Source organism: Neospora caninum, chromosome II, assembly GCF_000208865.1.
Source record: "Neospora caninum Liverpool complete genome, chromosome II".
NCBI classification, from domain to species: domain Eukaryota; phylum Apicomplexa; class Conoidasida; order Eucoccidiorida; family Sarcocystidae; genus Neospora; species Neospora caninum.
In genome coordinates, this window is record NC_018387.1 from 796,315 (window position 1) to 822,219 (window position 25,905).

General features: G+C 55.3%; 2 protein-coding genes across 2 annotated transcripts; one reads left to right on the forward strand and one right to left on the reverse strand.

Annotated features, from left to right (window-relative positions):
- Positions 1–290: 290 nt before the first annotated feature.
- On the reverse strand, positions 291–8,022 carry NCLIV_005460 (hypothetical protein; the record flags this gene model as incomplete). The annotated part of the gene is made up of 10 exons (XM_003880056.1): positions 291–337; positions 1,076–1,151; positions 1,729–2,043; positions 2,664–2,983; positions 3,603–3,710; positions 4,240–4,315; positions 4,803–4,976; positions 5,721–5,975; positions 6,395–6,523; positions 6,835–8,022. The coding sequence occupies 10 exons, from the start codon at positions 8,020–8,022 to the stop codon at positions 291–293; spliced, it is 2,688 nt and encodes an 895-aa protein (XP_003880105.1).
- A 2,865-nt stretch (positions 8,023–10,887) lies between these two features.
- NCLIV_005470 (putative elongation factor 1-alpha) lies at positions 10,888–14,271 on the forward strand (the record flags this gene model as incomplete). The annotated part of the gene is made up of 3 exons (XM_003880057.1): positions 10,888–11,662; positions 12,446–12,891; positions 13,570–14,271. The coding sequence occupies 3 exons, from the start codon at positions 10,888–10,890 to the stop codon at positions 14,269–14,271; spliced, it is 1,923 nt and encodes a 640-aa protein (XP_003880106.1).
- Positions 14,272–25,905: the final 11,634 nt, after the last annotated feature.

Below are 25,905 nucleotides of genomic sequence, written 5' to 3' on the forward strand. Positions count from 1 at the left end.
TCCGAGGTATTCAGTCACAACAATACTCCCTCTGTGGCGCTCGAACCCACACGCGTATGCACAGGCAAATACCATCTGCAACACATGGGGAAACCCCGTTTTACTACCTGATACGAACACGGAAACGGCACGTCTGTCGCAGCTGCGGCTGCCGAAGGAATCAACGAAAAAACTCCCTTTGTTGCGAAGAGCATAGGGCTCAGATACATTGACCTACGGCACAGCCCATCCCGACGAACCAGGGGCTCGATTATCGGACAGCGTTGACACACAGTTAACCAAAAAGAGGATTAGTCTGGAGTCAAGTTCTGCAGGTCGTCGCCCAGTTGGTTTTGACCTAGGAAGGTCGAAGCGGATTGCAGGCGGCAGTCTCGTCAAGCAGCCGATGGGAACACGCACTGAATTCACGCCTCTCTCTTTTGATATGTGGGCAAAAGTAAGCGTGAACGTCGTAGGTGAACCTAGACAAAACAGATCTGGTGAAGACTGACTGAGTCGTACTATAAACAGTCTCGTGTTATGAACCATACGACTAATATCAGTCGAACATATACCTTGTGGACGTGGCAGACAGCTGTACAGAATCGGTATCGACACCATGCAGGCCTTGATGCCGCGCCAGTACCTTCAATAGAAGGTAGATCCGTGAAGTTTTATTGTCAAGATGGCGTAGGGCTCGTTCGAGGTCGAGTTCAAGGAGGAACAGTTGACGAGCAGTTGGCGTACCGCTGACGCGTTTGCAGCACGTCAGAAAACCTGGAACTGGACCGCAGGTGCCAGAAGAAATGGACAAAACAAAACGCAGATATCAACACTGATAGCCGGGAAGTTAGCGTCTAAAATATATAATTGAGTATCAACTTAGATGCACAGATGGACATTATTAATCCTTGTACGGTTTGTCACTGATTTCTGCATCTCGCATTTAAAGTGACCCTCTGGCAGTGCGCCTCACAGGGAAAAACTTCTGACACTATCTCGACCTGTCAAGTCCCCTAGAATTCCCGTCGAGCTTCTCCCCAGTGCACCACGGGCGCGCCGATCGAGCCGCGTAGTTCCTCTGGTCGAACCTTACCTGTAATCTCTTCAAAACCCTTCTGCACAAGAATCGTGAGGCAATCGTACGCCTGGATATACGAGATTCCACATTTCTGAACAGAGAAGCACCACCAGAGAACAGTATAAAACAGTTTGGAAAGCCGTCGCCCGAACTCGAAAACAAAGCAACTGCATGGCGCCGACATCATGGATCGCTCGGAAGAGAATGACATAAGCAAAAAGAGCATCAGGACAAAATCGTGCTGTGTTCCAGTCTGTGCCGCGCACAAAACACCAATGAGATGGACACAAGGAACCCGCTTTCTGCAACGACGTGGACATCTACGAACTCCGCAACCGGTGCTGACTCTTCCACACGCCTTTAATCCCTCATTCAGACGTCTGCAGACAAAAGAAGGCGCCCGTATAGACTGTTCAACTGCGGCGAGAACAGGAAAAGATCTTTAAAATACTTCTCAGCGAGAACAGAACTCCCGTCGTTCTCGCTGCCTTTCCCCAGATTGTCGATTGCTTGTGTACTGGGTTGCGAGATGCTCCAGCGCGTTGCTGCTCCCCGCACAATCTCGTCCTCTGCCACGAGAACTTGGAGGCTTTGTCGACACCTCAGGAAGTGGTCAGAAACCGTTACCAGCCTGGTTATATGCCCCGTTCAACGGGCGACCGCCTTACTCGCATGGCCAGTTGGACTCGCCTTTCTCCAAGAATCTGCAGCGGGTGACTGCGGGCCAGATCGAGATAAGGGCTGTCAGGGGCAACGTCGAGGAAAGCCTCATCGAGAGTATTCGGGACTAGCGACACTTTGCTTTCGGAAAACGTTGAGTCATCCCGGTTCGGTCTCAGGCGTCGCCGCATGCTGTTTGCTCGCCAAGCACACGGGAAATCGTCGTCCACGCTCGCTATGTCCCATCCCCGCTCCGACCTCCCCCAACTGTGCTGCCCTCTGAAGCCTCTCGAAGCAGTGTCCTCCCGGGAAGCTGCACTAAGCTGCGAGGAGAGAAAGGAAGATGGTCCTTCCCCGTTTAGCGCCCCAGGCTCTCGGGCCGGCTCGCCGACAACCCGGCTTCGCTCCGTAGGTCGCTCAGCCTCAGGTGGTGACAACGTGTGTGCGGCTGTCGAGGACAGAAACGGTTCAAGCGACGGGGATTCAGTGCCGTGTGGACTCTCCGCAATGCTTTGTAATTTCCCATCGCTGTCCGCGTCAGGACCTCGGCTACAGTCTGCACCAGAGGCACCACTGACTACTGTCGGGCCAAATGAGGGCGACCGCACCAGAAGGCACTCGTCCTCGTGTCTCTGAGAAGTTGCTTCTTGAGCAGTGGACTGTCGCGCGCTTCGACGTTTTATCGTCAAAGCGGTCCTGAGGGATCCCAGGCGGCTTCTCGTCCGCCGCTGTTGTGCTGACTTTCCTGGCGCCTTACTCGGAAACGCGCCGCCTTCGCCGGGTTGCGTTCTTTCTTCCGTAGCTGCCTCAGTGCGCGGGCATTCAAAGCTTCCTTGGTGGGGCCCCTGCATTTCCCATCACACGCCGAAGAAGCACGAAACACTGCAGGAACTGCTTTTTGCCCACGAACACGCGCTTGCTTCTGGACGCAGGCAGCCCTTACCTTTGAAGTGCTGTCGACCGGTCCCACCGACCTCGGTGTCCCTTGTTGGCGGCAGCTGTTGTTCTCCTCGCCCTTCGGAGGGCTGTTTCCTTCAGCACCCAGACGGAGACCCGAGGAAGAAACGTTCTTACGGCGACCGCTACATTCACTGGAAGGCCGGAGCGAAGTCACCTCGCCGCGACGATTTCGGAGAAGCTGGGCAGCCGCCATGGCACTTTCAAAGCGCTGTTCGTTCACTTGGAAATCCGTAAACATGGAGAAATGCGAGGCCTCGTCCTCCAAGCGACCAGCTGTTGTTGAAAACGCCTCCACGATAACGGCTGCCAACACAAGGAGATCGACGGCGGGTTCTTTCGCTCCAAGTCACACCCGCACTCCGTCCCGGGTCCGACGCACGAAAAGAGACAAAGCTGGAACCCGAACAGGTCCTACAAACGGTTCCAACGGTGGAAAGAATCAACAGAGAAAGGACTGTTTTTTTTTGACGGCGAAATATTCCGTCAGACATACAGTTTCGACCGTTCCAGGCGGCGACACGGAGTAGCCGTACACGTGAACGGGTCTAGGCCATCGAGGGGAAAGGGAGATTGCCTCATAGAAGAAGTTTTAAACAGCAAGAAGGTCCGGCAAGAACGAAAGCAAACGTGGGCAGCCTGACGTTTGAAAAGAAACACGAACGGTAAGGCGCCCTCTGCGATGCCCCGAGAGTCTCCCCCATCACCAGCGTCCGAACGAGGACAGGTCCTCGAGCCATGCGAGATATCACAAGAACAAGGAACACAAGACACACATCTGGATGTCTGAATCTCCACCATACCACAACACAGTCTGGCTGAGAGTTTGAAGGACGACAGAATCGGTCTCCACCTCCGCACGAATGACCGCCCCCATGGGAGTCCACAGAGTTGCTCCGGGTGTCGGCCTGTTGATACCCCTCACCTGTGACTACGTTGAAGAGAACAAAGTAGGAGAAAATGGTGTACATAATGATTGCCAGCTTCGCCCAGGTGAAGTGGACGGACGTGCGCTGCGCGATCTCGTTCCAGTCTGGTGGAAACACCACGGCAGCCCCACAATTCAAAACAGGAAAAAGGTCATCCAAAAAGGACGCTGACTTTCCCTCTACGACTCTGGCCAACCCTGGAACGAAACACTCCGAATCAGCCGTCTTGCGTTGCTCCCACGGATGCATGAATTTCAAGCCAAGCCAAGCCACCAAACAACAGCTTTGACGTCCGTGCTCGCACAAAAACACAGAGAAAGGTTCTAGATGCTCTACAGATATGCTCCACTTCAGGTGCCCTAGGCTCTAGCAGAGCGAAGAGGACCTGGCGCTGACAACTGGTGACGCAAGACCTTTCTCAGGTGTTTGCGCGGTGATCAGACAATAGGCAGCGCGATTGGAACGACCCAGCAATCCGTGGAAAAGAGCAAGGCACCCGAGCCGTCGCTCTCCTTTCCTTCCCAAGGCTCGGCGTTATTCGCCTCCGCCTTTTCCCTCAACACCCTTGAGCTTCGCACGCAACTGACGCCCCGTGATCGCCTCTCTGTGGACAAGAGTGTTCGGGAGACTTACTTGTCATGGTTAGAATGAGGAACAACGTGTACATTGAAGTGAAAAGGTCGCCCCAGTATTCCTTGACCTCGGCAGTCTGCGGAGATACCCAGGGCGCACACGCAGCATCGCCTTTCCACCGGAAACGGGTTGCGGGCCGCGACAGGCACATCGTCACTGGGATCGAGGGGGGAACCCCACGACGCGGTGGACTCGTCAGATGCTTGTTGTCTTTGCTACTTTATATGCGCGTCTCTTCCGGTCCCCTCCATTCGATGTTCTCGTGGGTGAGCTCCACCCTGTCGGATCTTCTTGAATCTCCATTCTCTCGCCACGTGTTTCTTCTCGCACACATTCGCGCGTCTAGCGACGCTTCGTCCTTTCCGTGCGGTAGGTTCCTGTCTTTCTTTCGATTCTTCGCCACACTCGCCCAGTCACCGGCTTCCCAAAGAGCATTCGTCAGCAGCACGCCAACACCGCAGTGGAGCTGGGTACACAACTAGCAGCCTTCCCAGGGAGGACGCCTGGACGGCAGCAACGCAGTGAGAGAGAGCAGCGCGGCTGACTCGGCAGGGAACGCTTACGAAGCCGAAGGCGGTGGTGAAGAAGACGGCGAAGCCGTAGATGAAGATAAGGAAGAACGATGCAGCGTAAAGGAGGGAAAAGAAGGACGACTCCATTCCTTCCACCAGCACACGCATCGGAAGGAAAGACTTCAAGATGCGTATGAATCTCAGAACGCGCAACAACCGAGCCAGCTGAAAAAAGACAAACGACGTGCACACACGAAGATCGACAGAAATGCAGGGATGCAACGCCGTACGGATTGGATCGGAGTCCAAACACCTCGTTTGGCGCCGCGAAACAAAGTGACTCGGGAAGCGGCAAAGCCCTGGCCTCTCCTGCGGCACACAGCGGAACCCGCTCAGCGTTCGTTTCGACAGCAGCCGAGACCAGAGTCCACGGGAGAGTCCGTTGCATCTGGGTGGCTCAGCCCCGGAGCACCCACGGCGATAAAGACAAGCCGATCGGCGACCCAGCCATGCGAGAAGCCGCTTCTTGAGGGCGCACACTCCCATGTGTAGTACTCACAGCTCCGGAACGGTGGCCGCGACACACTGTCAGGGGCAGCGCATAAGGCGTCCACCCCCTGACTAGGACAGGCGCACAGTCTCTGCAAAGCGTGTACCCTGTCCACGGTTTCCCGAGAGTTGCCGAGTGGACTTCTGAAGTAAGTGGAAGGTGTCCAAAAAAAGGCTCGCTGCCCAAGATACGAAGAAGGCTCACAAAGCACGCACGTGCGTCCAAGCTGCGTGCCTGACGCGCGGGCGCGCGTTCTTGCCCCAAGCCTGCGCACTTGTTCCCTACAGATGCGGAGGAGACAAGAGAGCTGTTGACCGCCTCGAGTCGGACACCTCTGCACGGTGCGTGCTTTCCTCTACAGACTTTGACAGGCGCAGTTGCGGCGGGCAGCGAATGGCCACGGAGTCGCGTGCGCGTACCTTGAGGAGAGCGACAACGGAGTTGAAGACACCGTTTTCGACTTTCTGGAAGAAGCCGATGGAGACAATAAAGAGGTCGGCAACCCCAAACCATGCATTGACGAAATCCATGACGTTGACGAAATCGTGGAAGTGCGCCAACCCGTCGCATTTAACCCGGAGCACCATTTCCACGAAGAAGGCAAGTGCGAAAAAACAGTTAAGACTACACAGCGCTACGAAAAGGGGTGCGTCACGCTTTAGCTTCAAGCTTTCCTGCAGGCAGACACATCGGGATGACACACGTGAGACCCGAGCCAGTGCTGAAACGGTTCCGCTGGGCGTTCCCACGGCTACGAGTGTACACTGGACTGAAAAGGGAAACGCAAGGGCCCTGCTTCACCCCAATTCTTTCTCGCCTCCGGTGAGACGCTGCCGGCAAATGGTGTCCCCCGGAGCGCGGAACGCTTGTGTTCCGGCCCATCCGGTTGACTGCCCTGGACATCGAGCGTAAGATGCAGTGGCAGGGAGGCTGAACCTCTTTGAGCAGAGATGTACCGGAACTGACCCTCACGACGGCACCAGGCGCGTTAAACGCCTCCGGAAATCCCCGGCACACTTTGCAGAAACAAACCCGCCGTTGTTTTTTGAAGGACGCAGAAAACAGACACGAAATATCTTGGGCATCGCCTTACCTGAGTGTCGTCCCATATATATTCCCGGGAAGAAACTTCGAGCGTGGAGAAGCCAAGGAAGATAACATTGAAAATGATGATCACGGCCATGACGATCTGCGCAAGCGGGGAATAGATGAAGGCTCGTGCCTGAAAAGACAAAGGCAGGTTTAGGAAGTCAGCGGCCCGTGCATCGAATGGTGGTAGCATCCGCAGATCCGGGGACGCGTGACTCTCCGTATATACCGGCTCTCCTCCCGCTCAGCGCCGGCATACACAAAAAACAGGTTCCCGCGGCGGTGTCTCCTCGACTTCTGCATCTTGCGTGCCTGAGGCCTCTCCCTGGCACAGTGGCAAACACCGGAATGACAGGCGCGTGACGCCCATCTCCGCTTTTCCTTCTAGTTGGGTCTCTGCGTGAACATTTCTGCAGCCTCCCCCTTTAGGATTTTTGGGCGCACCCGCCTATCGCGCAGTTCGAGTTCCGCTTCCGTGTTGGTGTAGTATCGGAGCAGTTTCAAGTCGCATGTCAGCTGATCAGCGAAGTCTTCGGCCGGTTCCGCAGCCGCCAGTTCCTTCAGTTTCTGTTCCTCCGTATACTTTTGAATTCCCAACATGTTATGGAGTTGCTCTCCACGGTCGATCTCTGCCTGCACAGCTCGCAAGGCCTGCAGAGCCTTTGATGCATTGTGTTTCACTACATACTTCCCAGCAGCAAGAGCCGCGCCCCCGTCTTGCGCACGAACGAAAGGAACGGCGCAGGCGACCGAGTGGGCGAAACTGGTCCCCGCCAGCGCCGGGCCTCCTCGGGGAACAGACATGTCCCCGCCTGTCCGCCCTGCCGGATTGCGGGGCTGCCTATGCCGTCGAGACTTAGAGCCTCCCTCAGCTCTCTGGCCCCGCCGACGGTGACTCGGTTCGGAAAACCATCGACCCCGCACGTCGACGACAAACGATTCGACACTTCTCGAAGGCCTGCCAGGATACGCCCCGCCCATCCCGTGTCCGTGGACAGCGGACCGGTTTTTAAACGCGTCAGCAAGGTGCGATTCCGGATGGGGTTCAGACGGACTCCCTTGAGTCTCCAGAGAAGCGAAGGGCGGCGAAGCTGAGGGCGGAGACACGAGGCCACCGCCTTGGGATGGCAACCGCGGAATGTGGGAGGTCTGGGGCCCAGACGCAGATGGAGCTTCGACTGACGTTGAGGAGACACCCTCAGACACACGCGAGGCTGCATGCAAACTGGCGGCGCTGTCTTCCCGGGCGTGTGTGGCATCGCTTTCGGGCGGAGATCCAGACGTTTCGGCACCTAACTGAGGTAACGCAGACGGCCTCGCATGCACGTTCTGGTCACCGCCTGAGGAGAGTCTTGTCAGCAGTTTCGCGAGACGTGATCGTGAAGAAGATTGACCCCCGTTCTCGTCATGCCGCTGGCCACGGGAGGCTGCGGGCGGACCTGCCACTCGCTCCACGCCGCGAGACTCCCGAACGTCTCCAATGCCTGAAGAGGGAGACCGAGACTGGGGACTCGCACTTGCTCCAGGGACTGAAAATCGGCTTTCTTCCTGTCTTTCCAACGGCCCCGTGTCTCCGCTGCTCGGAGCGTCGAACACCGCTGCCGGCACGGAGGAAAGGGACTCTCCCGGCATTTTCGGCCCGCCTCAGAGATGTCCACCGCCCGCCGCCGGCTCGCGATCCGTCCCGTCTTCCTTTTCGTCCGAGCAACACACTTTTCCACTCTCTGGAGACCGTGACCCCACGACTCCGCCCGTCCGCCGCAGCAGGCTGCCAGGAGGCCGAACTGGAAGGCGCCTCGGGGAGTCAGGCGAAACCAGCAACCCAGTCAGCTGACACGACAAAAAAAAGCGAGAGGCTATCTGGCGACTGGACCAAGCGACCGAGGGCTCACCAACAAAGACTCGCGGTTCATACAGGAGGTTTGAAGCAGCTACATTCAGGCGGTGCTAATCGTACGCGCTAGCGAGCACGTCTTGCCATCTCAGCGCCGTAGGGGACAGCGCGGAGCAGTTCAAAGTTCAAGGCAAGACTGAAGAAGAAGAGCGGGCAAAAGGCAGGCTTCAGAGAAGTAACCGCGATTTAGACAGGATATCGCTCTGCTTTTATCTGCACGACGTCGATCCTGGAACAGCCTGAGGAGTATCTTGTCGCCGTGGGTGGGACAGTCGTTGAAAACAGATTTAAAGAAGCGCTTAAGCGGTTGATTCGCGCTTGAGACTGGGAGGTGACGCGAAGGTCGGCAAGGACGTCGCCGTATCGAGGGGGACCACCCTCTTTGGAACTTCGTGCGCGTCGCCGACGCCCGGAAAAAGACATGAGCCTTCAAAAAACACTATTCCCTGCGTCCTTTGAATGGGGCCACCATCCGACACTTTTGCTCCATTCTAGAGGGAAACACGGGAGAGTTCTTCAGTTTCACACATGCCCATTTCTGCTCTTCATCCACAACGGTGGGAGCAGTCCCTGACCGCAACGACGCCTCCACAGCCTAACCTTTGATAGACACCAGGCTCCGACACAACTCCGATGATCAGCCAAAACGCTGGGAAGCTTACAGGTAGGCGGGGGTTCCCCTTGGGTGCGTTGCCTACTTTTTGACGCGGGAGCGCCGTCTGAACCACTGCTCTGTGTCCCGGTCTGGTGAGGCTCACTCGAGGCCAAGTCTCTGGCGACGTTGCACTTCTCACGAAAAAAGATGCGACTGTCTCTTGCACTGTGGGGGACTGAAGAGAAGAACACTGCAGGAAGAACGCGGCACAGTTCAACAAGAGAGCCTGGCCCCCCCACCGGGTGGCTGAACGGCCTGTGGAACTTCGAGCAGCTTGGCTGTGGCCGATCTGCTTGAACCGCGTTTTTGGACGAAGAAAAGAAGAGATGATAGGTAGAGAGGAACTTCCGTCCGCATACGGCAGAAGGCGGAACGGACGAACAGAGCCGGATCTCCGCTCCAGTCGACTCGAGACTCAGAGGTAAGAATCCGCGCCCGCAGGGTTGATCACCACACGGCAGTCCGCAACTCCCGCGTTTTCGTGGACCTTCCAGTGGTAAAAAGATCGAGCCGGGCGTGAAAAACATGGACACGCAGCTTTTTGCAACAATGCCATCTCGGCACTGACGGCCTGGAAATAAAAAACAGCCGCTGCGGTCAACACAAGGGAGACGGGGCGCATGCACGGCAGACAGCGTTGCTCGTCTGGAGAGGGGCGCGGAAACAAGAGAAACGAAGGGATCCCCAAAATGTTCCCTTCAACTCGAAACGCTCTTTAACCGCAGAAGTGTCTCCAGAATCCAGGGACAACGGGGCAGACGTACAGCCTTTTCTTGGGCCAGGTCACCTTGGAAACTGTGGCGGTTTCGTCGCTTCTTTTGTCAGTTCTGGAATGGCCTGCATGCGCATGGCCTGGGCGCATGCAAAACTCACGTCTCTGCAACGGAGGGGACTACAGACGACCAACGAAACAGAGAGAGTAGGAACTTTTTCTTCGCGTTTGCGTGCTGGTAGGCGATCGACTGCAGGTTGTCTTGGTCTCGGACGGGACATTGGAATCTTTCTACCTGGGATTGCCTGTCGCTGCCCGTTCCCTGCGTACACTTGGCCTCGCACGTTGTTATCGATTCTTCTCCTCCACGCCACAAGTTCTCGCTCTCTCTTCCACTTCCCTCTCTTTTTCGTCAGCCGACGTCGGTTCCTTTCCTCCTGCTCTGCTCCCTCGAAGTGCTTTTTTGCACTCTGTTGTCTGGCGCCATGTGCTGACCACTTGACTTCAAACCGTGTACGCCGGGGCTCCGAATCACTTGCACTCTGCCTTCCACGTGACTGTTGGGGACTGTCCAGGAGGGCGGCTCTTACGGCCTCTCGCGCGTCACGCATATATCTCTGACAGTCCGTTGCGCGTGGCTGTTCCGCCCCGAGAGGAGAGTCGTTCTCAGGATTTCCGCACCGAGAGGAGAGTCGTTCTCAGGATTTCCGCACCGAGAGGAGAGTCGTTATCAGGGTTTCCGCCCCGAGAGGAGAGTCGCTCTCAGGATTTCCGCCCCGAGAGGAGAGTCGCTCGCAGGATTTCCGCACCGCCAGAGCCTGTTCCAGCGTGAAGGATCCTTTCCGGAACATAGAGCCCTGTCGCTTGCTGCCACGCCTTCTTCGTCCACGCTCAAACACTCAGAAGGCCCCTTTTCCCGAAAAAAAAGATTCTTCAGGCCTCGACACTTCTTCCCGCGCAAGTTCCAATGGTTTTGATCGGGTGTCCATTGCCTCCTTTCGCGCGTCCACCGTTTTTCTCTGTATCGAGCTGTTCGCAGCCGCAGAAGGCATACATAGCGACCTGGAAACTCCAGAAGAGCCCGCGCCTATCCTTCTCAGAGACTCGAAACAACCTTGCGCTCCTCTCGTGCCTACCCGATTCGCCGTCTTGGAGAAAAGTATCGATCACAACCGCCTGGCCCTTGCTTGGGGTGCCCACAAAACACGCGTCGGGTTCTGAGAGTGCCTGAGCAAGATGAGCGGGCGACGGCGTGTGAAGAATGTCGCCTACGATGAAGACGAATGGGGGTATAACGACGACGAATATTGGGATGAAGATGACTATGACGAACCGGAAGCGCTGCCGCGTTGTACTCCAACACAGGCGAAGAAATCTACACCTGCTGGAGCGTCTACCCGAGTCCCTGCAACGAAAGCGTCCTCGACTCCACCTCTCGGCGCGAAGGACACGCCTTCTCGGTCTGGTGAGAAATCCACGCGTGGTGGCCGTGGCGCCGGAACGCAACAGTCCGCGAGCACCGACTCGAAGTCGGGCGCCTCTGGAACAGGGACAGGCGCTGCTTCCCAGGAAGCATGCGCACCAAACCCAGGCCTGCTCGGTGCCTCTGCGGGAACATCTCCGGCCAAGCCTCCGCTAGTGCATTCGTCCGGGACTAACGCTTTGTCTTCCGCGTCCCCGTCCTCTCTACGTACACCGGGAACCCCCGAGCCGCTCTCTTTGGTAGTCATTGGCCACGTCGACGCGGGCAAGTCGACGCTCATCGGCCAAATGCTCCTTTCAACAGGGACAGTGGAAGAGAAAGTCGTGCAGAAAATGAAGAAGATGAGCGGGGAAGCCGGCAAGGGCTCGTTCTTCCTCGCGTGGTTGTGCGACGAAGGAGAGGATGAGAGAGAGCGAGGGGTTACCATTGATGTCAGTGTGCGCGTCCTCGTCACCCCAAACACTGGGCGGCGCCTCGCTCTTGTAGATGCTCCGGGCCACAGAGAATTCGTTTGCAACATGCTTGGAGGTACGGAAATTCTCTTCAGACTTCTTCGCCTTAAGCCATTGCGGGGTTTCAATGGTGTAACGTGTTGAACAGTCGAGCGACGTGCGCTCGGGGAGGGGAGAATGGAGATAAATTCCTCGTTTCACGAGAATATGCGTGGGCGTTTTCGGCCACAAAGGCAAACGGCTACCAGTTTGTCGCGAATCACTCTTCAGATGGTTCTGCGTGTGCCACAGGTGCCCGTCACGTAGAATCAGTCAACTGCCTACACCGACTTAGCTGCGGGGGGGTGAGGACGGGTCAGTGGGTGTTTCTTTTTCCCAGGCAGACATTAGATGATGGCTTGGCACATTGGGAACTCGTGTTTTTAATTTGAAAACGGATGCTTGACCCCGGACAGCAATCCCCCGCACCGTGTGGTGTCAAGGACGCGCCACGAACTCCCATTATGCACGATTCCGACTCAAAAGGTTCGCACGGCTACTGGGCTCCTCCCTCAGGCAGAAGTATGTACAGTGATTATGTGGTGTACATGCACTCCGGGCGGGCAATCGCTCGACCTTCCTCCACTGCGCCTTGCAGCTCGGAAGGCGGCAGCGAGGCGCGACCTGACCAAAACGAACTAGGAAAGACTGCAGGATTCGATCCTTGGGTAACCGACGTGAAGATTTGTTTTAGCTGACGGCTGCCACAGAAGCTGTCCTTCCTGGAGACACCAACGTCCCGCGTTTTGTCTGTGCATGCTCAGTGGGCGGTCCACTCGGGAGAGTTCTCGATCTCGATCTGTTGCGATTCTCTATGCAGGCGCAGCTCTCGCCGATGTCGCTCTCCTCGTGGTAGACGCGGCGCGCTTTGACGTCGGTTTCAGCGGGCAGACGAAGGAGCACCTTCTCATTGGACGGTGTCTGGGGATCCAGCACTTTGTCGTGGCGCTCAACAAAATGGACGAGCTGGGGTGGAGTGAGGAGATCTACCGCACGACTGTTGAGCGCCTCCGCGACTACATGGTTGGTCCGGAGATGAACTGCGCACCAGACCAGATTTCGTTTGTTCCGATATCCGCGTTTCGGGGAGTCAACGTTGTGAACGCAAAGGCGCTCGAGGCAGTCGAGAAGGCGCGCGCAGAGGGCAAAAAGAGGAAACCAGATCTGAGAGGCCTCGCAGATGCTGAGGAGCGAGAGCAACATGCGCAGGCTCTAGCCAAGTGGTGGAAAGGACCGGCCGTTCTGGAGGCAATCGAAAATGTAGAGGTACGCTGTGAGCAGTCACATGTGAACGCACCAACTTCCACAAAAGAGACTACAGAAGCCACACTACTCCCTGAGTGTCAGGAGAGGAGGCGCGCGTTTTGTTGCACAGGGCAGCGAATTTTGCGCTAGACGTCGGTCAACCACTCGGGTTGGTGCGGCAGAGGAACCAGTCTTTTCCAATGGTATTCAGAGATGCTGCAAACCATTCCGTCAGGTCCCTATGCATGTGCAGATATAGGCGCTGGCGTGCGTCTGTGTGGACGTGCCCGATGTTCCTCACTCTAGGTTGTTATCAACATACATATCTCTACACATACCTGAGTAAAAATACGGATATGCCGGTAGAGCCCTTGAGAGACAGCATCTCTCGGGCTACGCCATCGGTGCGAGCTCGGGTGCTTCTCTCTTTCTTGGCGCGGTAGATAAGATCCCATTGGTGGAACCGTGAAGGCTGGACAGCCGCAGCCATTTCGATGGGCGTCCGGCAGCGACATACGGCGTTCAACACTGGGGTCAGTCTGTGGAGTTGTTCTTCCACGGAGCGAACGTTGTACGCGCGCCGGCCATCATCTGAGAGGATGACTGCATATGAATGCTTTAGAGCGTCCGCTCTGCGTTCCTGTGTAGTAAACCTTGAACAGTCTCAGACCTCCACCGACAGCTTTGCTTGCGCTGCAGATGCGGACGCGCGACGATCGGCAGAGGCTTCTGTCGGAGCCACTCGCAGCCTGCGTGGCGGACGCGTGGTCGCCGTCGGCCTCCTCCACCGACCTGCATCTCTCCTTCAAAATCGTTCGAGGTGTCTTGCGCGTGGGAGACACGGTGGTGGGACTCCCTGGAGACTCGCGCATGGTCTGTCGCTCCCTGGTGTCCTTCGGCGAGGCGCTTGAGAGCTGTGAGGCCGGAGACTTCGTGGAACGGGGTGTATTCGCTCCTGCGTGCCATCAAGGCAGCCAGGGAGCGGTCGACGTGGGCGTCGGAAGTGTCTTGTGTGCTCGAGCACATCCGCTGCCCGTCGCAACAGTCTGTCTGTGCCGAGTGATGGTGTTCGGAACGGACCTCCCGCTGGTGCAGGGGAGGCAGTTTGTCGCTCACATTCACACATTTACGTGCGCATGCAGCATTCGGAAAGTCGCCGGGGTGATAAACAAAAGAACTGGCGAGTTACAAGGAGCAACGCGCGAGAAACGATCCGCGTGCGCTGCTCTGGGGCGCGGGATGGTGGGTCTCGTTGAAATTGTGACAGCGAGCAGCGTGTGCGTGCAGGTGAAGACAGAGAAACAGGACGGCAAGGACGTCCCCACATCGGTCCTTTCTCGCATTATCCTCAGGGACAGGGGAAGAACGGTCGCTGCGGGGGTCATCCTGTCAGCTGCCTAGTCTGTCGTGCTGGAAGTGGGTGCCCAGGTTCCAACGGTTTCACTGGCATCTCGCAGCGACGTGATGACCGGTTATCTAGCCGGCACGTGCACCCGAGGAAGCGTGGCCTGTGTTGCTTGTGACCTGTTGAAAAATGACTGTACTACGGTGGCTCTTGTGGCAGCAGTGTTTCTGGGCTGCGGCAAACTCCGATTAAAGGTATTTATTTGCCATCCCGGGAGCACCGGCGACAATCCGGTGCTTGATAACTGAGGCGGGTGTTGGAAACATCCAGCTGCTGGATGAGCAGCCAGCCGAACACAGCGCCCTTCCTCTTGGCGGAGACGTCTGAGGCCTCCGCTGCACTGCAGCGCGCCGGATCAGCAGTGGTTGTACGGCGCACAGTGGAACAGTGGCGCCAGCCAGTCTACCGTGGTGCCATCAGTTCATGGATGTAGAACAGAATCCCGTGAAGGCTTCACCATGCACACCCTTTTGCCCCTTGTTAGTTATAGGCGAGCTCGAAGCGCGGCGCACGGGAGGCGCAAAAGAGCAGGATATTCAAATGTTTCCCTGCGGCGTCGAACTCGGGTTGTTGCTTGCTCACACAATCGGTCACGGGAGCGGTCAGGCTGATCCGCAAGAGGAGCCTGGGAGCTCCCGGGCGGTTTTTGCAGAATTGCGGTTGAGGTGCACTGCCGTTCAAAGAGTGACTCGGAAAGGTAACGTCTCGAGACGTGCTTGTGGAACGAAGTTGAGATGTTTTCTGGAAGGCTCCAGCGTGCGCTCAGTGCTAGCGATAGTCACTTGATGCTACCTACAGCGGACCAGGTCTCCGTGCCCGCGGTACAACGGTTCCTACGAATCGTTTCCTACATCGACATCAGCGATGCATGCAAACGAACACCGTAGGGACGTCAATGGAATTCCGCTCAAAATGGGGCGAATACGTCGTGCACGTTCTACCGGTTTCGCGTGGCGACTAGTAAACGTTCTTCTAGCATAAGTTTCCTTCGACCTTCACTCTCTCAGAAAATGCTACGACAGTTCAAGTGTTACCCCGGGCGACGGGCCGTTTCCAGGGTGACCCAGACCACTGCGATGTGTATGAGCTGGCCCGCAGTCGCCTGAAGAAACCAGCCCCTTGTGGGGGGTGATCCAGAGGCGCCAAAATGTCGGCTCGTGAGATGTTACGGATGGTGGGCGGAATTTGCGTTCGGATACAAATATGCAGCCAATTTCTGATACAATAGGACAAGCGTCAGCGAAAGACAACTGAGCAATGAACTACACAAACGGAGTGCTATGCTACACCTACACGGAACATCTTACAAATGGCGCATGAAATGACATAAATCAAACATGGGGGATAGACGCGGTGCTTCGTTTGTAGTCGGTCTGGACAAACAACCGAGCGGTCCTGCTTCGAGGGATTTCAAGAGCCATTCCAATTCACTGGCAGGAAAAGCGGATACCACTCAACATTCAGTAGCGTTTCGTGGTTTCGACATACTCGTACAGCGCTTGACGGCACCACACTCGAAATCGCCCGGGACCTTCGTCCAGAGATGTTTTGGTGCTTGTTGGTAGTGCCATCCTTGTGGATTCGCGATGGCCAGCAAGGGCTCGACGAAGCCAGTCCAGGGACGATTAATTTCCAGTCTGAACAAAAAAAGTCACAAGCTGACATCTTCGTGCAGCTCCAGCTATTCCTAGTCTGCGCGCATGTTTCCTCCTCCAATTACTCCTGCTGCACGATGTGGTATTTGGAGCCGCAGCGGTAACTCATTGACATCATATCATCTGCAGCTACATCCAGAAATCGAAGGGAAGTCGCCAACCAAACGCGGGTCTTCCCAAGGTGTGCACCCCGAGAAACACGGAGCCTCCTTACGGCCTGGGTACAAACGCGGAGAAATATGGAACCCCTTTCAGTTGATCATCCATCACGTGAAGCGAAACCAACGAATGGGCTGCGTGCTGTCATACTAGCCAGCTGGCCACCGTGGCTGTCACCGCTGCTGACAGGCAACACGCATCTCTGCCTAAGACAGGTACATGTGCTTGGGGTCGACGAGCCTCCACCACCTAGGACATACATTCTGGTGCGAAAAGGTGACGCGTTTTGACAAAAGAAGGTAACAGTCTACTGGGTCCCGACAGCATGGGTACACGTGTTGCCCGCCATTACCTTGTCATCTTTTGGTTGTTCGGACATTCAAAAGTACATATTCTAGTCTTACCAGGTTTCAGTGTAGTCTCCCAAACCCTGTGTATTCATGCATAGCGGTCTTCCGCGGCCAAAAGGAATCCCACTTTATAAAGTGTAATAGCGAGCCTCGGTTCACTCGTTGTCTGATTGGGATTGCATGCCTTGTGACTTATATTACGACTCTTATTAATGGAAGCACGGTACAAGCTCTACACAAAGGATTCCTTCACTTAAACTGAGGAGTCAAGTAGGTACAAACCGTAGTTCAACGCTGTAATATTTAGGTCAGTTAAGTAGTGTTCATTGATCTTCTGTGCCAACCTATCTACAATCGGCGTCGGCTTCTTGATTATGGCGCCTACGTACTGCGAACACAGAGAAAAAATCAGCGGCTTCACCCCTGGAGAAAACCGGCGGAAAACGGGAGGGAAACAACCAATAGTCACGCTGCAGAGAGACCACAGCCAGCCCAGACACAAAGCTGTGAGGTGCGAGATCAAAGGCAGTCGCGAGCAATAGGAACGGGTCTAACGCAGAGGCGCGCAAGGAATGCTTGGTCGCTTCCGTACTTGCTGTGACAAAAGGGCATTCCGAAGGCGTAAGCTGCCATCATTAACTATTAGGTAAGGGGTAGGTATTCTTCACCTGCGAATCCACCCTGAAACCATCACATTTCCGCTCACAGCAGCCCCCCCCCCCCCCAAAATAGCTAGCTGAAGACCTCTGCACGTACAAGCTGGAATGTGAGAAGGCACCACACACACATCGACTGCCATAATGACCCAGCTGGAGAGCCTGAAGAGCTACACAGCGCCGTATTTCAACCCTGTCTCGCGATCTGCGACGCACTGCTCTCCTCTAAGATGGTCTAACTTGGGGGGCGAGTCATCATCTCGTACCGACTTTTCGCCAAGAGCATGGAAATTGCTTGCGTGTCATGTAATTTCAACCCTCAAATTTCTTTGGAAACGGCGCTAGGTGCCTGCAGCGTGCACTCTGCAGCGTGAGATATGCGTAAGGGACATCCGGTCTTCTCTGCGGTGGCTATGGGCCTGAGCGAGACAGCCGTGGATTCAAAGTCTCCCCAAGAATATCCAAAGCTGTGAGCGCATCTCGAAAATGTATCCGTTGCAAGACGTTTGCCAGCCCCAGTTGCAGAATCCTTACCGACTGAGAACACCAGTTCCAGACACCCGTCACGGAACTAACATTTCCGAAGCAGCAGTGAACGACGGTGGATCCTTTCTCTATGCCGTGCTCCGCACCGTGTCAGTTTCAGGCACCAACTGCACACGGTCTGCCGCGAGGCCGTCGCCAGCCTTGACTCCCAGATCAACAACACCTCTGAACGGACCGAGACTTACCATCTGCAATACAGACACACGCAAAGCCGTCCCTGAAAATGTAAAGAGAAGCACTTCGCGTTTGACAACCGCAGCACTTCCACTGCTCGTGCCGTCGCCACATGCGCAAGAAGCGAGCACCGCAGAGTATCTCGCAGTCGTCTGGGTGAAGCCACGCCATTTCTCAGCGCCTACAAGCTGGAAGGGCATTTGAACAGACACACACGCTTTGCATCTTGGCGTAAACTGTTTGCCGAGCAATCTTGGATGGCGAAACAGAGTGAGACGACCGCAGCATCTCCGACCTGCTCGTCTGAGTCGGAACGAGCCACTGCAGCGGAGACTGGAATTCCAACGTTCACCCCAGACGTACTTCCTGTGGCCACGCACCACACCAGATTGAGGGACGTTTTCGGCCTCACGGAGAAGCGAATGATAAGACGCACTCCGAAACAACTGCTGCACCATGAGGAGACTCCCACTGTATTCAGATGAGACTCACGAGCTGCGCCGAAATCGAGGCACACAGATTGTTCACATGGGACGACTATTTGATCCGTCTGGACTTTCTGAAAGGTCTCCATCGATGGGAAGTTCGTGAGAGTCTTCGGACTGATACAATGCGAATGACAGGGGCAGCAGGAGAGCTTAGAGAAGCGCGAGAGCTTACGAGCTGTGGAAGGGACGATGGACGCAAACAAACACACCGACAGAGCTCCAGGCCTTCTTCATGACTACGACATGTCGCCCCTCGCACGCGGCGGCGTTGCAAAGCCAAGCGCTACTTTCGAGAGAAATAGAAGGTTTGTGGCGGGTGCCGGTGGCAACAAAGAACAGAGAAGAATTACATCAGCCACCTGCCGACTGTTGTGACCACTCGAAATCACAAGTTTGCGTATTCTCCCTGACGCTTCTGCGGGGCTTCCGTAGAGTCGCAGCTTAAAAGGCCGCAGCGTACTTCCTGAGTTTTGTACCACAAACAGGCGGGTGCGGGAGGGGTCAGCTGCTGCGAGAGCGATTTCTGAGGATGCATCAGCTGTAGGCAGATAATGTCGATGCTCACTTCCTGATGAAGCAGAACAGCAGGATTGGGTACAAGCACAGAAGCCGTGAAACTGAAAAGCCACTCACGCGATCAACCAGAGAACACACTCTACGTCGCCGCTTCAAATATCAAGGAGTAACTACCTGCACAAAGCGATTTGGCCTTACCATCTAGAAGCGGTACAGGAAGATTCGACCAAGCATATATGAAGCCTTTCGACTGGGGTGAAAAACCCCAAGCAATACATAGCCAGCGATTCACCCCTGCGTCTGACGCAAAGCAATCCTAAAGCTGGTTCTCCATGCACCTACGCATCTACAACAATGACAGATCCTGGCACGCCGAGTCTATGAACCCTTTTTGACGGTGCGCAATGCAGAATCGCAAACCGGTGACTTACTTCCTGGTCCCAATGAGAGGAATGCCACCGGCCGAAGCCCAGGATTGCTATCGGGTTATCTGCTGAGATCCCTCGCGTCTTGGATCGTGAGGCCTCTCAGCCGCAATTCTGGAAACTACGGACAACGCTGGCAGCCACTTAAAGTGCAAACCCTAGCCGTAACTGCGGCCTTGAGCCGACAGGACAACGGTTACCCGATGGCGAACCCGTCCCAATTGTGTCTACGTTTCTCAGCGACACGCGGCTAGAGGGCTTACCGCCTGGTAAGTTGCGATACAAAATGAAGCTGCGACAGCTGTTGAGGCTTCATTTCATTTGCGCCTCCGTTGCAGCGACGCTGTTGAACCGTTGAAAGCACCACCACCTCCACTTTCAATGTTCCTAACCCGTGCGAACTACAACTGCCCAAGTTTGTGGGTGAAAACGGTTCAGCATCGGTAACCTAGCATGGCATCGTACAGGCTTGGAGGAGTGGTTGAAATAGTAGAGTTACATCATGCAAATGAAGAGATTCCCCTGCCTGGGAAACGATGCAGAGCTAATAAAAAGTATTTCACAGTCGTCTGACACGGCAATTCCAATTGTCGTATGCTGCCCCTTTCCATGTTCCTTTTCCTAGTTTCTTGCGCTCCTGCAGAACGGCGCGAACTTCTTCAGAGCGAGGATAGTGCCGCTCCTCACTCCCGCCGTGAGCCCGCGGGCTCCATAACAACATAAGTGAGGCAAACAGTAGTGTGTTTATTAGCGCCGACTGCAGCCGCTATGGAATGAGAAACCTGGCACTAGTCTGGCAAGCGTGCCGTCAACAGCTTGTTCCACTATCCCCAACGCGTCGAGAAACATCGGACCTCTTCCTAGGCCACAGCGCTAATTTCGCACGAGAAACTCTGCGCTTGGTTGCCGCGGCCGTGTGCTTACACGATCGTTGCGTTAGCGTCTTGGTGTGGAGTGCAAAAACGCGACGTGTACTTGAGCAGAACTACACGAATTTGTTAGAGAGGCAACGTCCGATATTCTGTGCCTTACAGGCGGCATCTGGCGAGATTCGGGATATTCAGAGCCAGCACAAGCTCTCATGAAACTTAGATGTCTGGAAGCAGTACGCGCCACTGAAAGTGCTGCCAGAAACTGCGACAGCATGCTTGCGCTACGTTGACCAATATAGCCATCAGGAATCAGCTTGACAGTCCCGTTGACACTGCGCTGATAGCATAACCGGACCATCAAGCAGAGATAGGTTTCCATCGTACCGGCTGCAGAGAAGAAGCAGTCAAATTCACTGGGGCTCGCACTGTAGTAGCCTTTGGCGCTATGCAGACGTTTGTTACAGGCCGCTCACTACTCTCGCTTGGACTCAGTCCCACCTCGCCTGCCAGGGAGCCGCCTGCAGCTCGGCATCCCAAAATGCTTTGAGAGGGTGCGAGCGGTTCACCTGCACCGCACCTGGCGCTCATGTTAACTACCGTGAGTGCGACTGCGGGGGACTTACCACCTGCACGACGGGGAGAGCAGGGTGCGGCATATCCATAGTCCTGACAGCACTTGCGTTCTAGATGCGCAATTCAGTATTGCCCTGTCGTGCTGCAGTGGCGGGAATGCCGCCTTCAGTGGAGCGAGGAACTGATGATTCTTCAGCAGCTTCCAAAGCATTTCTTGCACGCGTGCAGACGAAACATACCTTCTGGGGCGGTTCATGCATTGGACAGCAATAGTCCAACTGAAATCACACGAGCGGACAGCACAGGTGTCTCACTGCGCGCTGCGAGTCTCGTGCCTCTTGGCGAGACGACCACTGCACTGTCTATACAATGCACTGCTACTATGGGGCAGCTGGCATCGTGCCACACTGGTCGTTATGGGCCCGCAGATCTCCATATGTGTACATTCTTCACGAGGTTCCAGCAGGCGGGTCCGAGCGCATGCACCCTTTTGTCTGTTCGTGCGGCCCCCGCTAAGACAGTCAGTTGGTGCCACCGGAGTGACTCGACAGAGCTAGCCCGAGGCGAAAGCATGCCAGTCACTGGCGTCCTCACGGTCTGTAGCGTGGTTTCGGTTCCACAGAAAACGGTACGACGACGCCTACCGAACCCCGTCTTAGCCAGATACCGCCTCGCCCACAGAGCTGAACTGCGCGTGGAAACGCACACTGCAACGCTTCTCGTAGCCAGGTTGCTGCCCCAGGCCTTGGACCATTCCACGACAGGCCACTAGAGGAGCACAAAGAAATGAGCCTACTGCCTGGCGCATGTTTTGATCCATGGCAGATAACCGGATTACAGCCCCTCTCGCGGTCGAGTGCAGCGTATCCAACACAGCTACACACCGCACAGAGATGAGGAAGCAAGAGCTAAGTACCTTAATGTGGGCACGGCTCGACTGGCAACGGTCAAACGTGTGAAGCGACGGGGACAAAGGGTAACTTACGCCCTGTTGTGCATCCCAGAACGCGCACCAAAATCGTTACACCATGAGACAACGATAACGTTTAAAAGCTCAGGCACCATCCCTCAGTGAAGGCAGGAGCATCATCCTGATTCCGGCTGCAGAAGCTTGCGGTTTTACACTCGCCCATCGGATCACCTACGTTCTGGAAAGGAGCCAACGTGCGAATCGAGAAGCGGCTGAGGAGCGTGTCTGCAGTCGCTTGGGTGCCCACATCACATTTCGAACACCTGACATGACCGAGATAGAGTGTGCACCTGCTGCCACAGGATATATGGCTCGTGAAAGAAAGAAAGCAGCAATGCAGCGTGACAATCTTGGCCCAAACTTAACGGACACTGCTCAGTTCCTCAAATAGGAAGAATTGCGTTGTGCAACCGGTCCTCTCGAAGGCGACACAAAATAGACGCCATCGGTATTGTCGTTAGCAAATCGTATATGAAGCACCACGCAATGTTTTGAGTTGGCGAAAGCTAGCTTCTATTTTTTTTCATTCTCCCATAGGGCGTTTCCCAGAGGCTCCGCAGAACAAATGCGACGGCAGCCGAAATGGAAGGACACAATCACCTGCTGCCCACGATAGGAAGCTTCCCCTCGGAACCAGTGACCAGTTTTCGAGCCCTTTGTTGGTCTGAACGCTGTATCAGGTGTCATCTACGAGACCAGATCATGCCACTGTGACTGTCGCCATATCCAGCAAACCGCAGTCACAGATCCTACATCCTGGCAGCGAAAGGAGCGACACGCTCGACGACATTCTGAATGCATGCGTTGTTGACCACTCGAAACGTTTTCAATTGCCGTTGCACGAAGCGAAAGCTTTTGAAGTGTTTCTTATCTCCCGCAGCTCCCACGTGTGTGCTCGTTGCTTTTCAGGTTCGAAGCCGCCCGGCCAAGCAATCAGGAGACGCCCATCAGAAACCAAATCGCTTCTCAGTTTCGTTACACTGCGTAGGTCCGACTGCGGACCGGGAATGACGACTGCGCCAGAACCTACCTTCTGGAGGGAGAGGGCCCCCCCAAAAAAACCAAAGGGGTCAAATGCGAAGCGTTGGAGTGTCACTGCAGGGCTTGTGCACCCATGGTAAAGGGTTGAAGCTTAACAGAAGTTGTTCTAGACTGCCGTGAGGGCATCCGAAACGCTCTCGCAGAAGCCCGTATAGCAAGCCTAATCCCGCGGGCTCAAACCTCGGCACACTGTATCGCTCCTCAAAACAGTTCGCGGGACCTCCACCGATTGCAAGTGGATGTTGGGTGAAGAGTGCATGCGTACCTCCTGCGATTCAAGGATGTGTTCGTCACAACAGGAACAAGCAGAAACAGCATAATTCATCTGCTATTGCAATGTCTCCCGTTGAAATAGAGGCAGCCGCAACCTTTACGACTACAAGAAGCTACCATCGTCTTCTCAGGCGGATGTAGAATAAAATTGCAAGCTCAAAGGAAGAGTGGGAGAGACACATTGGCGAGCTGGCTTGAAGGCGGGAAACCGGTGGGCTTCCCCGGCAAAGCTCCTCGTACCGCCCCGCTACTACATTGGCGCTGCGTTCGAACTCCGGAAGATACAACGGTTTCCAGCTCCAGTAACTCACATACTGTGAAGAGGATGCAAAGAGCGAAAGACCCGCGTGACAAGCTGGCCAGCGCAAAATACTGGCAAGGAAGACGACAATTCATCAACCGCTCACAGCCCGGCTGCTCACTCCGGAAACACGAGCCGTCCCGCCTGTTGGGTTTGCATGCAAACTTGTGAGCAAACACTGATGCAGTTCCAGTTCGTACTTCCTAAACACATTTCGTAGCAGTAGGTCCGCACACACAGCAGCGTTGTTGAGACAACAAGCAGAGAGGTAATGGGTCGTTTGGCACGAAAGACTTTCACGGTTTGTGCCCGCAGGCACGCAATGCCCCAAAAGACTCTCCTGATATTTCTACGATCTGAGGGCCAATACCTCTCATGTGCCGAACCAAGGTAGACTGTCCTGAACCGAACGTTGACAAAACATGCCACTAAAAAAACTGGCAGACACGGTGAGCCGAGGTGCGTGTCGAACGACCGGCTCTCGGTTCGCCTCTCAAACGGAGGCTCCCAACATGCTACGAGAAGACGGAGAATAACTGCTTGGTGGACAGCAGCCATGTGACGTGAAAGCATCCTGAAATCGCGATCACTCACGCAGCCGGTCGGTACTGAGGAATGCAAACGAGTTACTGAACCTCCTCAGCAAAAACGTGCCTCTACGTGCCACAATGAACAAGGCCGCAATGAAGAGTCTCGGCAGCTAGCGGCCGGTGTGTCGGAGGCGCGCCGCTGGCAGAAAGTCACACACGCTGCTGAATCTATGTCTGTATATTCCTACTGGGGAAAGCAACAAGCCTCCAACGAAAACCCTGAGGCTATGGTAAGCAATAGAGCGGGCGCAGACGGATGCTTACTCGCTGACGACACAGACGCGCAGATGTCAACGAGGCGCGTGTTGCATGTTGATGCGGATTCACACCTCGAGAAGCACCAAAGTCGTGTCTGCGGCAAACGCTCAGTGGATGTTTCCTGCTGCACAACGTACCAGCTGGATTTCCGTGTGCCAGGCGGAGCGATAAATGTTCGCGGTTTGCTCTTTATCCTTGCTTGCAAATCCACAGAACTGTTGTTCCCCGTGCGGCCCCGTCACTGGCGACTTCTGTCTTGCACCACCCACAGGAGAGTGGCTCTCGAATGAATCGGTTGGACATTCCGAATCAACAGACACCTGCCAGGGCTCCTCTCGCCGACGTGCAAGGAAACTCACAACCTGCGCAGCGTGACGCAAGAAATATGCGCGGCCACGCCTGCTATCAGCTCTGTGAGAAAGCGTACGCACGGCACTGCGTTTAGACTTTGTTTTGTATGGTAATCGAACCAATTTTCCGTTTTAGTCGCCGAAAGCAAATGCTCACTCCAACGAATAATGACGCCAGCACTGCACCTAACGACACGGATTTATCGTCTTCCACTTTTCAGCACATGGCCACGAAAGGCCGCCCACTGCGCCCTTGGTCACGGATGCTTGTATCAAATTCTGGACACCTGCATGTGCCTTTCACCGTCCTTAAGCATCCGTTAGGCAGGACAGACCGACCTGAGCGGCTGTCGTAGAGGCATTTGATGAGGTGGGTTCCGCTGCTAGCCGTAGCGCGACCTCGCTCATTTCTCATACGGAGGCGGAAGGCCATAGAGCTTACCACCTGTCGTCAGAAGGACGCGTTAGGTACCTCACTCTCATGAACGCAATAACAGCAACCCGGTGGTTTGGCTCCGCAATGTGTGATGAGGACTCTCCGGGCAACCAAATGTTCCCAGTCGTGGCGCAGAGTGCAGCATTGTAAGGACCGCAACCTGGGACAAACGGCCGCGAAGATCCGTTTGTTTTTGTCCTTGTAGCTTAGGTGTTGCGTGAACGCTAAGGGAAAACATTCTCCTGTGTTTGAATTGCCCGTTACAGACCCATACACAAATCACCGTGAGGTAAGGGGAGTCCCCGGCGGCCCTCCCCCAACTCAAGTTGCCTTTCTCTCGGCTCTGGCACCACGGCTTGTGTCCTGCGAAGTTCCTCCTTTCAGAAACGGCAAGTGTCTTCGAAGAAAGCAGCTCGACCAATGCCGAGACCGCCTCAGCGTCTTCTGGTACAAGAGCGGAAGTAGAGTGTCGTAGAAGCGAGAGTTCGGGGCACTTACCTCCTGAAGGTTCCAACGGCCGTTCGCGCAGTAGTTGAGCCGTTAGCGGCAACGTAAAGGGAAGCCACTTCCGTGCGGTGCCCGTTCATGGCCAAAGTGATTTGTACCGTGCATCCACCGTGAGTGCCGCTTAAGCGAGTCCACAAATTTCGCCGTGTCAAAATCACATCAAACAACTGAAAATCCTATGGATCCTTCTCCTGTGATACCGTGGCTGTCTGACGGCGCCGTCAGCGCGAGCTTCCACAAAAACCCTTACGTCTCCAGCAGCCTGCACACAGAAGCCCGACAACAAAGTTCAGTGCCGCGTGAAGCGCCATCCGACAGCTGAAGCGCATGATACGGTGCAGAAACAGTCAGAGACGCTGAAGGGTTCGCTAGATCCTCAGAAATGGAAGTTTTCCTCTACATTGTGCGGCAAAAGACAACGGCCGTGCATACTCCGACGAAACGCGAGCAACAATGTTGCAGATGGCAGTCATAGAATGAGACACTGTGG